Raw genomic sequence first — 21508 nt, 5'->3', positions numbered from 1 at the left:
CGCTCGGGCGCTTCCTGCCCGTCCGCCCTCGTCCTCCGGCATCGAACATACCATTAAATCAGCGGCGCAGCGCCCATTCTAAGGGCGACGACGACAGGGGGGCGGCAGGGGCGGTAGGTAGAGCGGCGCGCGACACGACAGAAGTTAAATACGGGGTAGCGAGATCTGATCCCGCCTCCCTGACGTTCACCGTCCGGTAACGGTGATCAACGTCCTGCAATATCTCCCGGTCCTGCGACCAGATCGCCACGTAACCCGGCGTCTTCGTCCTGCTGCCCCTGCTGCTGCTGCTGCTGCACCTGTTACACCCCGTTCCAGCCGGTGGTCGGTGTTTAGTGCGTGTTTTGTGTGGGATTTGTCGGGATGGACTCGGTGGCTCAGCCTCCTACGATGTTGGGTGTTCATCAGTCGAGGTCTCCTGACCACAATCTGCATCCGACCGGTGAGTGGCTTTTTTTGTTCCGAATATATTTTTACAGAAGTAGTAGTAAATCGTTTCATTGATTGATTTATATTCGTATTATTATTGTATTTATGTATAATAAAACAATCTCTGACAAGGAAATGAGCGAATGAAGTGTATCTTGTAACTTTTAATAAAATATTTTATTTAAATACTAGCATTATATATTTTAAACTAAAAAACTATAAATTAAAAACTAATTTGTTCATAACTACTTAAAAGTAGAATATCTGTATTTACTAAATATAATAAATAAATGTTATAACTTTGAATACGAAATCTCCTTTTTTTATATATTTTTTGTAGGTACTTAACTGAACACTATCCATATTATGTGCCATGCAAATTTTTTTATTTTTGCCCTTTGCAAACTTATTTATTTTTTTATCCAGCAAAACAAGCTACACCTAACTACCATTTTTCTTATTACATTGCCTTTGCTCAAGATGTTATACATAATAAATCGTTTTAAGAATCACCATTTGCTGACAATATTTTAACGAGAATTTTCGTTGAATTTGTTTTTGTACAGTATTTCAAAGAGTGTAGAGATAGCTTCCCACACAAACTAATTAAAATATGTTCCTGGAATCGTTAAATAACATTTAAATAACACAACATAACACCGGAATCATAAAAGTATATATAATAACTTTTGTTTGCAACCTTGCCATATATATGTTAAATTCTTAGTACTTTTGTTATTACTAGCGTGAATTTGAGGGCACAGATTCCTTTATTTCAAAATGATCGGCAGCAAAACTTCTCAATTTACTTCCTTTGAAAAATATTATATTTCTACTAGCATCTATTTCTTTTTGAAGATTATATGGGCTGAGGAACTGTTGATTCCAATATTCAACTTGCGGTCATATTTCCTTTTCGATAAGTTAAGGGCATTGATTTGTATTTATAATATTATTGTGTTTGAAACAAAATAATATCTGATGACCCAATGAGTGAATTAGATAAATTTTAAGTCATCTAACTTGGTGGATTAATGCGAATCGAATTTTATGCACCGTAAAATTCCGACGCCCATTCTGTGTTAAAATTAATGTGTAATTAAGGTAGTATTCAATTGTTTTGAAGCGTTGGAAGCTTCTATATCATGCGAAAGTAAATAATTTGCTCGCGAGACAGTCTAACACGCCACGAAAGGCATTTAAAATATTTCTTCAGTTTTATGGCCTTTCCATAACCAATTATTTGATGTGTTTTGTATATTTTATCAATAAATTAAACTAGAAAATTGGGGAGGTTGTCGTAACATGACTTGTTCTCAGAGAATACAAAAGTCTCGATTAAGAAAACTGAATTGTAAAGTATGTGTCCTGTATGGTAACCATCAGTAATTTTTTTTAAGTACTAGTGTTTTTCTACGTTTACCTGATCTAATATCTAACAGATTAACATTACAAGAAATATTTCTAATTAGTGTTGCTATTGCTGTGGTATCATAATTTAAAAATGAGTTGAAAGAAGCAAAGAAAGAACAATAGAATTTAAGTTTAAGCTGTTAAGAAGACTGAACAGAAGAAGTAGGACATTTAGAACAGTGATATTGGTGGTGGTTGAAAAGTATTACTCTTGTGTTTTTGTTTCATTAGAACAGTGGAAAGTAATTTAGGTGTTTAAAATGGTTGCAAGGGGAATTTATTCATATAAAGTTTAAACACTTATTACACACTATTGAATACAACTTGTTGTAAAAGCAAAAGGGTAACCAAGTGGCTTTTCAACAAGAGAGGTTTGGTTATTATCGCCAAAATTTCTGAAAATGCTTTAATTGAATGGCCGTTGTCTTTACCATTTTCATCTTCCTTTCGACTGTTACATTCTGGTTGATAATTCACGTTTCTGTTAAGTTTTTACAAAGTGTCATGAGCTATATCAATAAATAGTATATATTTGTCATTGGCACTGTCAAGACACACAATATTTTTAAGCGGGACACAGGATGGTTTAGATTTATAATTCAAACTGGTTCAACAAGATGAAGCTGCTATACAATCTCAGGAATTTTTTTTTTTCAATTTTTTTAACCATTTTTCGCATATAAGAAGATATAACAAGAAAATTTGACATATCCCACTACTTTTTTAATAAAAAATTTTCACGTTATTTTGGATAGAATAATTTATTTCGACAAAAATAAATTCTATGATATTATCATAATATTCAATTTTATGATACACAGTTAACGAGTTACACAAATATTACTAATTCCAAGTTTGTGAGACAACATATAAAATATTTTGTTAATGATTAACAGTTACACATTATACAATTGTTAGGCCTATAAATTAGTTTTAAAGGATTTTTTTAATTTGAAGTTGTAAATTGTTAAAAGTTGAAACCAAATCTGGATAATGTATGTTGTTCAAGGCATTGTCCATCGATAGTAGCAATTTTTTCCTATCTTTCAGGCAATTTTCAACAAGCAGAAATTAGAAGGAGCAAGGTTTACAGGTCTTCCCATTTGTGTGTTTCCAAGTATGCTTTCACCGGTTTTGGAACATGTGATTAGGAATGAGGAATAATACTGTTGTGTCGTTGCTCGTATTCTGGCTGTTTTTCGCATCAGTGCTCATCTAAAATGCATCACTGGTAGCTGATAACACTATTCATTGATGGTTTTATCAGGTAATGCCTTAAAACTCTCGTCTTCGAATTTTAATGGCTGTCCAGAATGCTCTTTGGCTTCGGTGTCAGAATCATCACTTTCAAAACGTCGAAGCAGGTATTCACATGTTGAAATCGATGGAGATAAGCCTCACACAGACTTTTTCTTTAAATTGATGTACAAAAGTAACACTTTCCGCAGGGGCGATTTACTCGGTACAATTTCAGACATTTTCAATGCACTGAAAACATTTTTTGTTCACACTTCGACGAAATGACACATTTTGAAAAGAGTGGCTCCAACATGTTTCGGATGCTATTTAATACATGGTAACACCATCTCTTAAAAATCCTTTAAAATTAATTTACAGGCCAATATATAATTAATAACATTGTTTTCGTAAAATAAAAATGTATTTTTTATCCCTGCATAAGTCAAGACTCGTCATATAACCATTTTATTAATTGACTTAAAAAAAGTAGGAGGTTCTAATTTCGACTGTACATACGAGTATACATTTTTTAATGTATGTTCGCCGATTTCTCCGTCAATTATTAACCCATGTTCAAAATTCTTTCTTTTATTCGAAAGAGTGCACTTCCGAGGTGGTCCAATTGGAACCAAGTCAGGATCTATTGAGGGGAAGCGGGGGAAATCGATTGAAATCCTTAAATTTCAAAGGCTCGTACAAAATTTTCACATATTTTTTAACTAAAATAATAAGATATTTGTGTATAGTGTTATTGCAAAGCCATTGTTTGATTTTTAAGCACTAACCATGTCATATGAGACGCTGCAGAAGTATATTAAGCAACCGCTTCTATGGTGTAACGGTTAGAGCGTTCAGCTCACACGCAGCGGTCGCGGGTTCGATTCCCGGCGGGGACGAAAAAATGTTTTATTGTTCTTCTAGTTTGGTTAGAATATTTTTCAAATCTCTTAGGTTAGGTAGTGGATCCCGAGACCTGAAGCGTTCTTTATTTTCAATTATTGTTTCTTTATTCCTGTTTTTCCTCATACGGACTTGGATTACTTGGGTTATTCATTGTAATGCTTTATAACTCAAATAACTTCGCAATTTTACATATATAACACTAAAAAAGAGAAAAATAAAATATTTTTAACAAAAATATTGAACCGACTTCAAAAAATAAATAAGGAACTCACTAAGAGGTAAAATAATATCAAACTTAAATTTTTAATACAAAAAAAAACGTTTTAAAATAAAATATATACATTATTATCGTGGTAATAACTCAATAAAAATAAACAAAAACCTTATTTAACCCATTTACAACACGTATTTTATATTCTACTATATACACATAGTTTAGCTTAATACCTACCTAAACCTATTTATCTCTTTATAATATTATTTTAACTACTACTCACTGATTAGTTTGAAGTCGGTACTGAGCCCAAAAAATACAAAAATAATAATATAATTTTGTGTCATATATACAAAATTAAATTACGAACAGAACAAATCTAATTTGTTGCTTGTACCGACTTCAAAGTATTCAGTTGGTAGATAAATAGGTTTAGGTAGGTATTAAGCTAAACTGTGTGTATATAGTAGAATATAAAATACGTGTAGTAGATAGGCTAAATAAGGTTTTTGTTAATTTTTATTTAGTTACTACAATGATTATATTGTACATATTTTATATTAAAACGTTATTTTTGCCTGCTTGGTGGCGCAGTGGTAAATGCGATAGGACGGTCCTCCTACTGTTGCAATAGCCGCGGATTCGAATCCTGCTGGTCCGTGGTCGTAAATTTATATTTGTGATTATTTAAAATTTGATTATCCTAGGCAAGAGTGTAAAATCCGACAAGGAAAATGATCCCAGTCACGCCAGTAACTAGGCTGGGTAAAACCGGATGTCTTCTGGGATGATTTCTACAGATGGTCACTCGCCAATCGGCAGGCTTAATGTCCAGATAAAACCCTAGTTGGTGGTAAAAGGAGACATTAAAATATATTTAAAAGAAGACGTTATTTTTTTGTGTTAAAAATCTAAAAGAGGAATCTATTGAAATTGATTCAATTTTTTCGTTAACAATATTTTATGGCTGAGACAAGTTCTGCTCATCGCGTCAGTCGAACAGACAGATATCCGCGAGATATCTCTTCAATTATCGGACCATTGAGTTCGTCCACGCGTGTCATCAATCGCCACTTCACGACCTGCTCCATTCCTCGACCCACCGGCCCTCCAAACATCAGCAAACCGTGAAACCGCTCGCTACCCGTAATCTCCGCCAAAATCTCCCTTTCCAGTAATAGATTTTTAATTTGCTTGACCACATGCTACACTGCCAGGTCCCCCGTCACTAAATCGCAACATTCTTTGCGAGCTCCCCCTTAACTTTGCCTCCACATTATCCCCCATATAATACAAATTAATACGCGGGAATTATATAGAGACACACTTAATCCTACCGTTCGTAGTGGCGTCTCTGTCGGGCCTACGAACCCGATGGGATCGTCGCTTTCTGTCTAGTTAATCCGAGTGTTCGCCGAGGGAGCGAGGGAGATACGAAAATATTTTGTAGCACTTTACATATGGCTCAAGTTTGGCACGTTAAAGAGGACGGGGTGCTCTATTCAGATGGAAATTAATTTTTTTTACGTGGGGGTGAGTGAGAATGTTCGTATATATTGATGCTGTACGTGGGATTAAATGCGATTTTAATTTCGTAATAGTTTTTGATACGTTTGATTCTGGGGTGGCGTTATATCGCTAAATTTATTAGTTTAGTTTAGCATTTAAATACACGCACTTTACAAATTGATTTCTTCATACTGACGTGGAAAACTAAGACATTTTTCGACTTATTTAATTAATTACATTTTATATTAGATATGCTTGATACAATCTTAATTTACAAATCAATGTATTGCTATTGTTCTGTTGTGAATTAATGGACAAGCATTATCAGTCTAGAATAAAAAATATATCAGTATGTATCTCACAAATTAAAATAAAATTAAACTACTTAAGCTAAAGTTTTAACATTAATACACCATACATATTTGTGTTGTTTGGTTCATTTCAATCTCCTATTTCCCTGGGTGTTGTCCTCCAGTAGTTATATTGCTTCCACATCGTTGTGATTTAGTCACCTTATTTCTTCTTGGTAAATCCATTAGATTTCGCGGTCATCGTGCTGTTCTTCGTTGGTTACGTACCGATAAGCATTGGTAATATATTGAAGATTATTTTTGGGGAACGTTGAATTACTAGTTATTTCGATGTTTTAGCGCAATCCCACAAAAATAACTACTGTGGCAACATACGCAGATAACACAGCGATCTTAGCATTTTATGAATATCGAGTCACAGCATCAATGAACCTATAAACCCACCTGGAGCAAATACAACTGTGGTTGAAGACATGGATCACACCTATAACTTTTACACTGCGCAGAAGAACATGTCCGCCAGTGAATATCAATCATTGTCAACTCCCCCAAGCAGAGGATGTTAAATATCCTGGTATGCATTTAGATCGACGCCTAACCTGGAAGAAGAACATATTTGCTAAATGAAAACAACTTAAATTATATTAAATATATTGGCTCATTGGGCGCAAATCCAAGTGTTGCTGTATGAGTGTATACTCAAGCCTATTTGGTCATATGGAATCCAAATATGGGATACCTCTAGCAAATGTAATATACCCATCATTCAACGATTCCAAAATAAAGTGTTGCGTGCCGTTGTTGATGTTCCGTACTATGTTTCAAATGAAGTGATACAACACGATATGCCTCTAGAACTTATAACTAGCGTAATTCAACGTGTTTGTGTGAAGTACTTCGAAAGAGTGTCAATGCACTTAAATGTACTCGCCAATCAGCTAAGTATGCGACGTGATAATAAAGGGTCGTCAGGCCAGTAATCAGGCTAGGTCAGACGGGATGTCTTCTAGGATGGTTTCTAAGTTGGTGACTGGTCAGTCGGTCGGGTAAACCCTCGTTGGTAAAAACGAGACTTTAAGATATTTAAAAAAAGTAATATTATATATCAAATTCTTGATTTTTAAACCATTATCTTTGTTCCATTATGTACGATACATAATTAACTTAAAAAGTCGTGGTCGAATTTTGACTAAAATTACTAGTTTTTATTAATGGTTTTAACAAAAAACCTGTGGCGTGCTAAAGTTTTATCGCACCGAAAAATATTTTGACGTCTCGTTCCCCATTCGATTCAGACTCATCCCGGAAGATGACAGTTGTTACACGGTGAACATGTGTCGAATTGATGACGACTACCACCGGCGATACCCGCTATTGGTGTCGATCCCGTACCGAAACAAGATTATCCAAAAACCCCGCTCTTTCATCCGCGTCCTCCGTGGCTTCGAGTGCTCCCCCGACACCGAAGCACCCATCCCTCTCGATCGACGATCTCTCCGACCGACCGACGAGCCGGTGGCTCTTTCACAAAATCAGTTACAGTCAAATTGACATTAGAGTATTAATCAAGTGTGCCGGGGATTAGGGCGCCCCGGCCCATATGTCAATTTCTGACAGGCGAGCGGTACTGTTTACAGATGGGTCCGGCAATTAGGACCGCGTTAAACGATGCGAAGTTGGCGCTGGTTATTTGGCGGCCGGAGAGGGTGGCGCGGGGGACCGGAGGTGGAAGGGAGGATATCAAATATTGATATGACCCGATGGGGTGTGAGTAATTGCGGTTAATTTATCTGAACTTGGATTATTGGCGTATTTTTCGGGATCGAGATTTCGGTGACTGTTTGATTTCTTACCCTCGGAAGATGTTTGCAGGACTATTACGGCTTTATTATATTTAAATACTTGTTTTGAATATTATTGAACTGTAAAACAACTTAGCCTACTAGCTAGATTCGCTGGTTTTGATACTTCTCTACATAAGATAACAGTTTTCATCAAACCCTTCAAGTTTTAGATTATTATGATGACGCTGCTTCATCGTATCTCAATTGTTGGTTTTGGCTTTAGTCAAAAAACTAACGACTGAAAATAGTAAGTCAAATGTATGGTCCGACTGTTTTTCCCAATTCGTGATGTCAGACAAAGATGTACGAACCAATTCCTGTATAAATTGTGTGAGAGGAAAGGATGGAGATAATTGCTTGGAGCCGTTAAATTTATATATGCTTATATTTTCTATATATATATATATATATATATATATATATATATATATATATATATATATATATATATATATATATATTTACATATAGATCTATGTAAGCGTAAATTGGGTACATTTTCCTTAAGATCGCGACTAGGACGACAGAGCCAGAACGTGAAAAATCATTCGAACCAAAAGTAGCGACTGAAACAGTCGATAGTCGTTTTCAATTGATTCAGTCCCAACTATAGTTTTAGCCTACTTACTACTTGTTAGATTCGCTGGCTTTGATACTTCTCTACATAAGATAACAGTTTTCATCAAACCTATCAAGTTTTAAATTATTATGATGACGCTGCTTCATCGTATCTCAATAGTTGGTTTTGGCTTTAGTCAAAAAACTAGCGACTGAAAATGCTAAGTCAAATGTACGGTCCGACTGTTTTTTTCAATTTGTGATGTCAGACAAAGATGTACGAACCATTTCCTGTATAAATTGTGAGAGAGGAAAGGACGGAGATAATTGCTTGGAGTATTTAATTTTATATGGGATTATATTTTCCAACGGCAAGACAGAACAAGACGGAGATGTACATATTTCCTCACGTACTAACTTAAAAAAAAGGAAAAAAATAATTACTGAATACTATTAACATAAATTTATAATTTCATTTTAAACGAGGTAGAATTACTTCTATATTTGAATATTCTGTGGAACTCTAAAAAGGAATGTAATTTTTCTATGGAATCAAGTAATACACCACAAATGTATATATGTATATATATGTAATGTATATATATATATATATATATATATATATATATATATATATATATATATATTTACATATAGATCTATGTAAGAATAAATTGGGTACATTTTTCTTAAGGTCGCGACTAGGACGACAGAGCCAGAACGTTAAAAATCATTCGAACCAAAAATAGCGACTGAAACAGTCGATAGTCGTTTTCAATTGATTCAGTCCCAACTATAGTTTTAGCCTACTTACTACTTGTTAGATTCGCTGGCTTTGATACTTCTCTACATAAGATAACAGTTTTCATCAAACCTATCAAGTTTTAGATTATTATGATGACGCTGCTTCATCGTATCTCAATAGTTGGTTTTGGATTTAGTCAAAAAACTAGCGACTGAAAATGCTAAGTCAAATGTACGGTCCGACTGTTTTTTTCAATTTGTGATGTCAGACAAAGATGTACGAACCATTTCCTGTATAAATTGTGAGAGAGGAAAGGACGGAGATAATTGCTTGGAGTATTTAATTTTATATGGGATTATATTTTCCAACGGCAAGACGGAACAAGACGGAGATGTACATATTTCCTCACGTACTAACTTAAAAAAAAGGAAAAAAATAATTACTGAATACTATTAACATAAATTTATAATTTCATTTTAAACGAGGTAGAATTACTTCTATATTTGAATATTCTGTGGAACTCTAAAAAGGAATGTAATTTTTCTATGGAATCAAGTAATACACCACAAATGTATATATGTATATATATGTAATGTATATATATATATATATATATATATATATATATATATATTTACATATAGATCTATGTAAGAATAAATTGGGTACATTTTTCTTAAGGTCGCGACTAGGACGACAGAGCCAGAACGTTAAAAATCATTCGAACCAAAAATAGCGACTGAAACAGTCGATAGTCGTTTTCAATTGATTCAGTCCCAACTATAGTTTTAGCCTACTTACTACTTGTTAGATTCGCTGGCTTTGATACTTCTCTACATAAGATAACAGTTTTCATCAAACCTATCAAGTTTTAGATTATTATGATGACGCTGCTTCATCGTATCTCAATAGTTGGTTTTGGATTTAGTCAAAAAACTAGCGACTGAAAATGCTAAGTCAAATGTACGGTCCGACTGTTTTTTTCAATTTGTGATGTCAGACAAAGATGTACGAACCATTTCCTGTATAAATTGTGAGAGAGGAAAGGACGGAGATAATTGCTTGGAGTATTTAATTTTATATGGGATTATATTTTCCAACGGCAAGACGGAACAAGACGGAGATGTACATATTTCCTCACGTACTAACTTAAAAAAAAGGAAAAAAATAATTACTGAATACTATTAACATAAATTTATAATTTCATTTTAAACGAGGTAGAATTACTTCTATATTTGAATATTCTGTGGAACTCTAAAAAGGAATGTAATTTTTCTATGGAATCAAGTAATACACCACAAATGTATATATGTATATATATGTAATGTATATATATATATATATATATATATATATATATATATATATATATATATATATATATTTACATATAGATCTATGTAAGAATAAATTGGGTACATTTTTCTTAAGGTCGCGACTAGGACGACAGAGCCAGAACGTTAAAAATCATTCGAACCAAAAATAGCGACTGAAACAGTCCATAGTCGTTTTCAATTGATTCAGTCCCAACTATAGTTTTAGCCTACTTACTAATTGTTAGATTCGCTGGTTTTGATACTTCTCTACATAAGGTAACAGTTTTCATCAAACCCATCAAGTTTTAGATTATTATGATGACGCTGCTTCATCGTATCTCAATTGTTGATTTTGGCTTTAGTCAAAAAATTAGCGACTGAAAATAGTAAGTCAGATGTACGGTCCGACTGTTTTTTTCAATTCGTGATGTCAGACAAAGATGTACGAACCAATTCTTGTATAAATTGTGTGAGAGGAAAGGATGGAGATAAGTGCTTGGAACAGTTAATTTTATTTGCGCTTATATTTTCCAACGGCAAGACGAAGATGTACATATTTCTTAACGTACTAACTTTAAAGAAGAAAAGGAAAAATAATTACTGAATACTATTAACATACAATTTATAATTTCATTTTAAACGAAGTAGATTTACATATAGATCTATGTAAGCATAAATTGAGTACATTTTTCTACTACGACTACGACGACAGAGCCAGAACGTTAAAAATCATTCGAACCAAAAATAGCGACTGAAACAGTCCATAGTCGTTTTCAATTGATTCAGTCCCAACTATAGTTTTAATAATTTAAACGTTTTTGATTTAGATCTCTGAGCAAGAACAACTTACAGGATCAGAGAAGATTGAAGATAATTAGTTGTTGGATGAAGCTCTAGCTCCGATTCTCATATTTTAAATCTGTTAATTATTAGGTGCTTGCATTTGTTTTGATCAGCGATACCTGTTGTTAAAAATACCAGATAATTTTGGTGATGTTTCTTTATTATATCTCATTGTCAGTTTTGGTTTTAATAATTGAGAAGTGGGGATTTAGATATTTATGAGCAGGAACAGCTTGCAGAACGAAGAAGGTTAAAGACAATGAGTTATCGGACGAAACCCCAGCTCTGATTCTGAAAAAACGTTCAGACATTGTAAAAGTTGGTGAGTCAACTCCTTTCAAGATCTACGACGTGAATTGACTATCGAATATCGAGGTTTCCTTGCTAGTCAGACAAAAAAGAAAGGTCTTCTATGACGTATTATGATTGGCGACAAAAAATTATCTACTAGGATAATTCCGAATCAAAAAACCCATGGGTTATTCGAGGAGAGCTATTTGGAGCTGCAGATGCAGATGTCTACCGACGTCAGTTGAACACACTTAATAACGTATTGTTGCAACAAAATCTGTAATAGCGATTAAAAGACAAAATGCTATCCTCCTGTATAACCATGGCCATATATTGTATCAATTTTTCTCAATAAAGAGCTGTTTAAACTGAAAAAATATCAGAGTACATGTAAGCACCTTATAGTTGTCAAAGTCATACATTTATTTACGCAGAAAACAGTGTTTTTAATTTTTTTAGTGTTTATTCACGTCAAAGAACATGTGTTATCCTTTGGTGGATTGTAATGATAATTTGGTGTCTTTTCATTGCAATCCTGATGAATTTCTGGGTCAGTATGTAATTTTGAGAGAACATTAATTAACAGCACTACATTCGAGATTTATTGAACAATCATCGTAACTGATGAGGATTCAATGAAATCAAAATTTGTAGATGTTATTTGCTAGTATTGTCTTGTGGATTCCAGATTTACGAACATCTCCAGGCAGCGTCGACTGTTACACGTCAGACAGCGATCATCCGTTGGCTCTATGCCTGCCGACATCGCAAACATTGGTTCAAGCGTCCAGGACACCACCTCCTCCGTGGAGTCTGCCTACCAAAAAAGGCACTCCAGGTCTGATATGCGTCGTGTGCGGAGATACCAGTTCTGGGAAGCATTATGGCATTCTGGCTTGTAACGGATGTTCAGGATTCTTCAAGCGATCTGTCAGACGAAAGCTTATATACAGGTAATGATCATAATATTTCATTTTATTTCTTTCCCTGTTTCTGTAATTCATTTTGAATTTTCTTGTATGTTGTGTTACAAGTTATGAAATATTTAAAGTCTACAGCGTCTAATAAAGACTTTCATATTTTTAGTTGAAAATTATTTTGTATTAGCAGAAATCAAGTGAAGATTTATTTGATTGATAAAACTATATACTTGGAACGCTTTTTATATTGTGAGATTGAAGTAGGTTTGTAATTTCTACTGTGAAATATGTCTATGAGTATTTTGTGTTTTAGAATTATGTTTAATTTTTTTTATGTTTCCGTTTTCTCTTAAAATGAAAACCGCAGAGGTTGGACATCGCTACAGGGACATTATGGCAATATAATGGACTGATAATTTGGTTTTAGGTCAAGTTGGTAGTATCTTCCAATTAACCAGTACAGTGCTTTAATTTTCAGTGTGATCTGCTCTGCTTTTTGTTTAATGTGATGTGGCTACATGCTAACTCTATTTATAGCTCTGATTGTTATTCAATAGACCCACAAACAATCAACAATGTGCCGCAAAATCATATTCATAAATACAGTTTAAACCATCGTTTTTGTCTGGGTTTCCTTTTCGACAAGTCCTGTCATCTATGAATAAAGGTTATAATATTAGTTTAAAAACATTATTTCAATATATTCTTTATCCCCAGATTTTTCAGATTTCACATGAAATATTTTTCAGTCGTTTCATAGTAAGATAATGTCCCAATATCTATATTGGCAAAGTTAGGAATTTTGAAAACCATTTTAAAAAATTCGTGTAAACGTATTTGTGACAAAGGAGCTTAATTGAAGAACATTGTTTTGATAGTGTTGAATTACTAGTTGATTTAATATTTTAAAGTAACCCCATATTTACATCCCATAAGTGTAAATAGACTTTATAAAAGACATAAACAAATCTCTTTTATTTTAGGTCAAGTTGGGAGTATCTTCCGACTAACCAGTACAGTACTTTAATTTTGAGTGTGATCTGCTCTGCTTTTTGTTTAATGTGATGTGGCTACATGCTAACTCTATCTATAGCTTTGATTGTTATTCAATAGACCCACAAACAATCAACATTATGCCGCAAAATCATATTCATAAATACAATTTCAACCACCGTTTTTGTCTGTGTTTCCTTTTCGGCACTAAGTCCTGTCATCTATGAATAAAGGTTATAAAATTAGTTTAAAAATCTTATTTCGATATATTCTTTATCCCCAGATCTTCTAGATTTCACCTGAAACATTTTCCAGACGTTTCCTAGCAAGAGAACGTCCCAGTTTCTATATTGGCAAAGTTGGGAAGTTCGGAAACCATTTTAAATAATTCCTGGAAACATATTTGTAACAAAGGGCCACCTGTACGTGATAAATCGCGACTATCGAGTTCTGGGGGAATGTCACTGGATGCCCCCCGCCTCCCCCCCCGTTACCGTAATACAATATCAGCGCGATAAAAATAATAGAAATCGATCTGGAAATGGCCGAGCGACGACTGCGAAGCCGACACCGAGGATTGGAAAACTTTTAACGAATGGGATTTAGGAAAAAATGATGTAATTTGTAGCGCAGAGATTCCTACCCGTCTGATACAGCCGCCGGAAACAATCTCGCATTTATTGTGATTGTGTTATGGTCCGATACGACTTCAAAAGGACGTCTGTTCGTTTGTTTCGGGGACTTTGTTTCTCGTTAGGGGGGACGATCGGGTCGCGAGAATTAACGTTGTGTACCGGGTCTGGTTGGAATACTCGCAGAACAGAAAGCATTCGACTTGGTATATCATTATTTAGGTTTCCTATTATGTATTTAAATATCAAGCATGAATTTTAAAAATTTGCATTTGTAACCAAATTCATGTTGAAGCCTCACTTTTCAGTATCTGTCATTTCATCGAGGTGTGAAAAAGTGATACCCCACCCGCCGTATTCTCCAGATCTTACTTCTTGTGATTACAACTTGTTCCGACATATGAGTCATGATCTGTCTGAGCAGCGCTACACTTCTTATGAGGATAACAAAAAATTAATCGATTCGTGGATAGTCTCAAAAGATACATCGTTCCTTAAGACTGATTTATAATTAATTGTTTTGAAAGCTATGGAACTAATTGGCATTTGAAACATTAATGAGTAATACGGGTTAGACGCAAAAAGGCTGTTTGAGTATTATCAACTGATTTCTTTGTATTTTGGTATGCTGAAAACGAACATAACATGGAAAAACTTCTAGGACGTCAGGATTATTTATGAAAGGCAAAATTATTATAAAAATCACGGATTTTATACATTCCTCTAGTTATTACGTGCACCCCAAAGAAGCTTAAATGTGTGAACGTGAATTGGTTCTTTGCAAATTAGAATATGAAAACTATGGTTGGCAGGTGTGCGTCGTTTTAAATGTTCTGCCTATTGTTCGGACTATAATATAGATATAAGAAATACTTATTATCTATAGGTCAGATTGTGGAATCACAAAGAGTAAAAAAAAATGTTGTTCGGACGACAAGCTGGATTACCAAATTCCGTTGAATTTTATCTTTATGGAAGAGTACAGACCGAATAAGCATTGTTAATTCCACATAAAGTTTTTTACTACCACTGCTGAGTTTTCAGAAACAAAGAAGGTGAAAGAAGGAGCTTTCGTCAGGTCATGCAGATGCATCTATATGTGTATATAACAGGTCAAATGAAAAGTCTCCGGCCTGACACATAAATGGCGATACTAGAATTAAATCTATATATTTTGTTTAGTTAGTCCTAACCCTTAAAAGATGGCTGTATAAATTTGACCGCTGTCGGATCATTAGTTTGTGAATTATAGCATTTTGAGTGAAGCAACTTTTGTTATTGTGAAAAAAAAATGGATAAAAAGGAATTTTGCAGTTGATAAAATATTGCTTTTTGAAGGGAAAAAATACAGTTGAAGCAAAAATTTAGCTTGATGCCAAGTTTGCGGACACTGCCCCAGGAAAATCAACCATCAAGGATTGGTATGCTAAGTTTAGATGTGGTGAAATGAGCGCGGAAGACGGTGAACGCAGTGGACGCCCAAAAGTGGTTGTTACTGATGAAAACATTTAAAAAATCCACAAAATGATTTTGAATGACCCTCTCGAAAGCGTGGGAAAACGCAACAGTCGGCTGGCAAGGTTATGACGTCTATATTTTGGGATGTGCATTGAATTATTTTCATTGACTACCTTGAAAAAGGAAGGACCATCAACATCGACTATTACATAGCGTTATTGGACTGTTTGAAGGACAAAATCGCCCCAAAAACGGCCGCATTTGAAGAAAAAGAGAGTGCTGCTTCACTAAGACAATGCACCGTGTCACAAGTCAGTGAAACTTTTTCACCCACCGTATTCTCCAGATCTGGCCCCGAGCGACTATTTCTATAAAAATTTTTGTCGAATGAAGAGGTGATCGCCGAAACTGAGGCCTATTTTGAAACAATGGACAAATAGTTGGTCGAGGATTACTCTCTGAACGGTTTTTTATAGGCTAAGAAGGCTAATTGGATGGTTGCTTCCCATCTTGATCGAAAAGACAAAAGATTTGTTAATCGCGATATCAGAGCAATCAGGAGGTGGTAAAAACCTGAATGAAGGAGAAATAGCACTTTGTTAGTATCCAAACTGTCAAAGGCGTTATCAGAAAGATAAAAAACAGATATCCCTCCCTTAAAAGCAATGTGCAGCAGTTTGCTGTACGACTGGGAGGTAGAATTGCCAAAACAAAAGTTCGATACTCTCCTTCGAAAACCCTAGATCTTTCATATCGATATTTTACTTTGCAATGAAAAGTTCGATACTTCCACTAACAACTATCGATACTTCAAAAATATCGATATTTTAAAATCGATATTGATATATCGATATATCGATTTCGCCATCCCTATACCGAACTATTATGAATTAAAATTTAGAGATTACGATCCAAAAAAAAAACGATCGAAGCCACGATGCTGTTCGGTTTTTAACGAGACCAAACGGCACGGCCCTCCCCCGGAATCCGGAACAATAATAATAATAAATCTTGCGGGATGGCTTTAATAAAGTTGGGGAGTTCGGGGCCGACCCGACGACGAAACGTCGGGCCTCGAGTATCGGCGAATGGCCGTGGATGAAGCTCCGCGCCAAATAAGAAATTAATTTATATTCTGGAAAGCGGAACTTGAAGGCCAAGTGTCGTACGCTTTCGCTTCCGCACCTGCGTCTCCTCTTAAACGGGTCCAGTGGCGTCCCGGGGGCTTTTTCCTCGTTTTTGGTCCACGATTCCCTTGTATTTTTTATTCGTTCTCATTTTTTCATCGTCAAAAACTACAACTAGTATTATTCTATATTTGTATGTAACCAAGTATTTTATTAACATGGAACAAAGACAAACCTAAGACAAACTTTAGTCTCATACTATTTTAAAGCTGTCTTGCTTCAATTTGTCTTTCTGATTCTTTCTTTTTCATTATCTCATACTTTTATCAATGTATCTTTATTATTCCAATGATTTTATTACCACAAAACTAAGGTAACGCTAAGCAGTATTTGGTTACTTGTTCTATACTAATGTAGCTCTGCTTTAGTTTGCCTTCATTTGCCTTTTATTTTTTCTTTTATATTTATAAATATTGTTGTTATTTTACTTGCCTTTTTTATTTTTAACAATAAATAAGATATTGTTAAGAAAATTTTGGTACCTATTCTATACTAATTTAGCTCTGCTTTCATTTAACTTTGTGGTTCTTATTTTTTGTATTTTAATGCTGCATTACTTCAGTTTGTCTTTCTGATTCTTTCTTTTTCATTATCTCATACTTTTATCAATGTATCTTTATTATTCCAATTAACTATTTTATTACCACAAAACTAAGGTAACGCTAAGGAGTATTTGGCTATACTGATGTAGCTCTGCTTTAGTTTGCCTTTATTTGCCTTTTATTTTTTCTTTTATATTTATAAATATTGTTGTTATTTTACTTGCCTTTTTTATTTTTAACAATAAATAAGATATTGTTAAGAAAATTTTGGTACCTATTCTATACTAATTTAGCTCTGCTTTCATTTAACTTTGTGGTTCTTATTTTTTGTATTTTAATGCTGCGTTACTTCAGTTTGTCTTTCTGATTGTTTCTTTTTCATTATCTCATACTTTTATCAATGTATCTTTATTATTCCAATGATTTTATTATCACAAGACTAAGGTAACGCTAAGGAGTATGTGGCTACTTGTTCTATACTAATGTAGCTCTGCTTTAGTTTGCCTTTATTTGCCTCTTATTCTTTCTTTTATATTTATAAATATTGTTGTTATTTTACTTGCCTTTTTTATTTTTAACAATAAATAAGATATTGTTAAGACAATTTTGGTACCTATTCTATACTAATTTAGCTCTGCTTTCATTTAACTTCGTGGTTCTTATTTTTTGTTGTTTAATGCTTTTATCAACTTAGGATTGGAACATTGAATACAACATTCGGAACTTCATGTTAAAGCCTCACTGACAGTCTCTCTATCTAATCATGTTTATAGAAATTTGTATTAAAACATTCGTTTTTGAGGTTTCTTTTGGGAAAATATAAGGGAAGTTGTTTCTACATGAAACTGTGATGAAGGACGATCAAAAATGAATATGTGTTGATAATATCGAAGGAATAGGAAATATGAACAATAGGCAAATCATTAGCATATGCCGCAAAATTAATACAATATGTTTGGAACAAGAATATGTTTTGAGTTGTTAAAATATTGGAAAACTGTAACAGTCAATCAATATAAACAACTGCATTTGGATGTTCATTAGATTCATTAAAAGCACTTTGCTGGAATGTTCTGTCTCACCTGTGGTTTGGACCAGATGTGGTATAGATGATTATCACCAATTGGTGAAATGGCACTAAATAGGTGTTGTTATAAAGATTTCTTTGAAGGGTATTCAATTTTAAAAAAGCAAGTATATGAAAATAGACACAAAGTTAAAAACAGTAGATTAAATTCTTCTTCTGATTTTTGGTAATTTGCAATGGTGTCGCTGTTGGTCTGGAAGGTCATAACATAACCTACAAGTATTATCATATTCTTTTGTTTCCTTTTGTTCGAGTTTTGGAACTTTTAATTGAAATTCAAAAATACATTTATAAAATAATTTGAAATGATAGTATTTCCTCATTTTATATTATGTTTTAACATATCTATTGATTCAGTGTTGTTACAACATTTTCATTGAATATTTTGGCATGACCTTTGATGTTAAATTCAGGTAGGAGCTATATGTTGAGAAAAAAGCCTGTGAAGGACTCAGGCCGAAGTACAAAAAAAAGGCTGGTTATACTAAGCCCTGTCAGTACATAATAAATGTTTGCTTCACCAGTAAGTCTTCAAATTAGTGTAGATTTATGGCGTACAACTCTGGGATTGTATCATAGTCAAAGCAATAGAAATATTTTACAAAGTTTCTAAAACAAAGTACTGCGATGTATTGTTGATGCTTCATGGTATATTCGTAACGACGATCTCCTTCATGACATAAAGGCAGAATCTGTCGATAACATAATCAAGGATTATGCGCAAAGGCATGAATAGAGGCTCCATTAACACATCAATGTCGGAGTTATTCAGCTGCTAGATGATAATAGCTTAGTCAGAAGATTTAAGAGAGTTAAACCATTTGATTTAGTCCAAGAAGTTACAAGTAAAACTCGATGGACATTAAAAACAGTGACAAAGATGTTAAGACCAAAATAAGAACGTCGTAATTTTAAAACCGTAGCAAATTAGGATAAAAACAAATAGCTTGTTGGCGTTAATTTACAACACCTTGTATATTAAAAAAAAACTAATGTAATTCATGGCTTCCTGTGATCGTTTATTAATCTTTGAAATGAAACCATTCATTTTTTCGACACCGAAATCAATCGGAATTGGTTTTCGCCATAGGAATCTCTATCCACGCCCGCCCCTTTCTCTCCCTCACGCTCTCCCCCCATTTTCTTTTCTTCGGCTCTGAGGCCTCCCGGCCCGGCTTAAGTGGTATTACTTTTTTATTGTACTTTGACTGGCACTAATCATTTCTTGGGGACCTTTTCCCACTGACAGTATATCTCCAATTTAATAGCAAAAAAGATACAACAGTCGTCGGGATGGTTGCGACAAGGACGGCACGAGGCGGGGGAGACGTTACGTCGGCTTTGTCCGACTCAAAGGATGTATTTTTCCAAAGCCCTCTGCGGAATGGGACTGCGAGCGAGAGAGAGAGACCGGCCGCCTTTCCATTTTTCCCATCTGGCAGAGCTGGCGGTGGTAAGAAAAACGTCGCTATTTACTCCGGATATCGGGGACAGTTTCTTTGTGAGTGAAATGTCGGGAAAAGCGGTCGCGCACATAAAACCGGTAAAGGAATGGGATAAGTTGTTAGGAATCTTATATTTTACGTTTAAAAAACACCTGTGTTGTCATTATGAACTATTTTATAACAAAAAATGTTTAATTGACAAATATTTAATATTTATTTGTATATATGTGAGAATTGAGGGTGAGCACCCGGTGACTATTAACAGAAACTAACAGGATCACTTGTGATTTGATATTGAAATGAGATGAGAGTGATTGATAATAAAATTACTTGAATTCAAGTGAATAACTTTTTTTTAATTAATCTCCTATAACGTAAACAATCTGCCGGAGGGCAATAAGTATTCTTTTAAGATTACCGTTATATAATATAACTATTCTAACATGTAGAAGATCACTTCAGTAAGTGATCTACTGTACAACTTATAATCTAAATCTTATTCTAGATACTATTCTAACTTATTTTGAAGTCTATCCTAACTTATTCTAAAGACTATTCTAACTTATTCTAGAGATTATTAAATCTGACTCTATGTGTTTATTAATCAGTTTGTATGGTAGTTTGCGTTTGAGACTAACACTCCGAATCACACTCGTTATAAGTTTTACGGGAATATCGCGCTGAATCAGTTTATTGGACACGTAATATGGGGCATAGACGATGACTCGCGACACTTTATTCTGGAACCTCTGGCGGATATCTATGTTAGATTTGCTAATAGTACCCCACAGTTCAATACCATAGGTCCAAATGGGCTTAAGTATTGACCTATACATCAAAACCTTGTTATCTATTGGTAATTTAGATTTACACCCTATTAGCCAATAAATTTGGTTTAGTTTAAGCACAAGTTGTTTGCGTTTTGTCACTATATGTTTTTTTCCATTCTCAAATGCATTCCCAGATATTTAACGTTGTTATTAATTATTCCATATTAATATTCAGTGCAGCTGCAATACGCTAAAGAATACTTTCAATAAAAACCGTCGCAATTTAATATTTAACAGTAAAAATGTCTACCACTCTAACGAATTTTACAGGCATGATTAGAGACGCAATCTGTTCTGTCTAATGTATGAGTACAGGTAATGTGTCTTTTTTTTAACTGGAATAAAACGAGAAAGAAATACTGTTTGATATTTAAAACTCATTGTCTAAAACCAGTTTACAAATTGAGGCAGGAAAAACATTAAACATTTTGTTAACGTATGTTCACTGTTTCCTTGGTTATATACATACATATATATATATATATATATATATATATATATATATATATATATATATATATATATACTCAAAAAAATAAATAAATCAAATAAAATCAATATTCAAAAATAAATCAAACAGATTAAGAAAGTGTATATAGATTAACATTTGCTTATTTGTTAAGTTAAAATTATGGAGTTCTTACTAAGTAATCAGTGCAATTTTCCTTTCTTTCCTTTTAATATGGACTCTTTAATGGAGTCTGGTAATTTAAAATGTTCCGGCATAATTTCTGGGATAATGCCTGAATACGAATTGACAACGAATATTAGACATATGTTTCTCGTGATGCAGTCTTCG

The 21508-nt window shown here is 34.1% G+C and overlaps 1 protein-coding gene across 1 annotated transcript in view; it reads left to right on the top strand.

The window, feature by feature from the left end:
• Nucleotides 1-240: 240 nt before the first annotated feature.
• Nucleotides 241-21508, top strand: part of LOC143200891 (photoreceptor-specific nuclear receptor) — a 45027-nt gene continuing 23759 nt past the window's right edge. Inside the window, exons 1-2 of the mRNA XM_076411660.1 lie at nucleotides 241-442; nucleotides 12304-12568. Of these exons, the coding sequence (XP_076267775.1) occupies nucleotides 364-442; nucleotides 12304-12568 (344 nt within the window). The 5' untranslated portion in view covers nucleotides 241-363. The remainder of the gene's footprint in view (nucleotides 443-12303; nucleotides 12569-21508) is intronic.

The sequence above is a fragment of the Rhynchophorus ferrugineus genome, unplaced genomic scaffold (genome assembly GCF_030347505.1).
Source record: "Rhynchophorus ferrugineus isolate W39M unplaced genomic scaffold, kcgeb_rfMv2 rfM8, whole genome shotgun sequence".
Classification (NCBI taxonomy): domain Eukaryota; kingdom Metazoa; phylum Arthropoda; class Insecta; order Coleoptera; family Curculionidae; genus Rhynchophorus; species Rhynchophorus ferrugineus.
The sequence above is the reverse complement of the archived record's forward strand: the minus strand, read 5'-3'. Positions and strand labels throughout refer to the sequence as shown.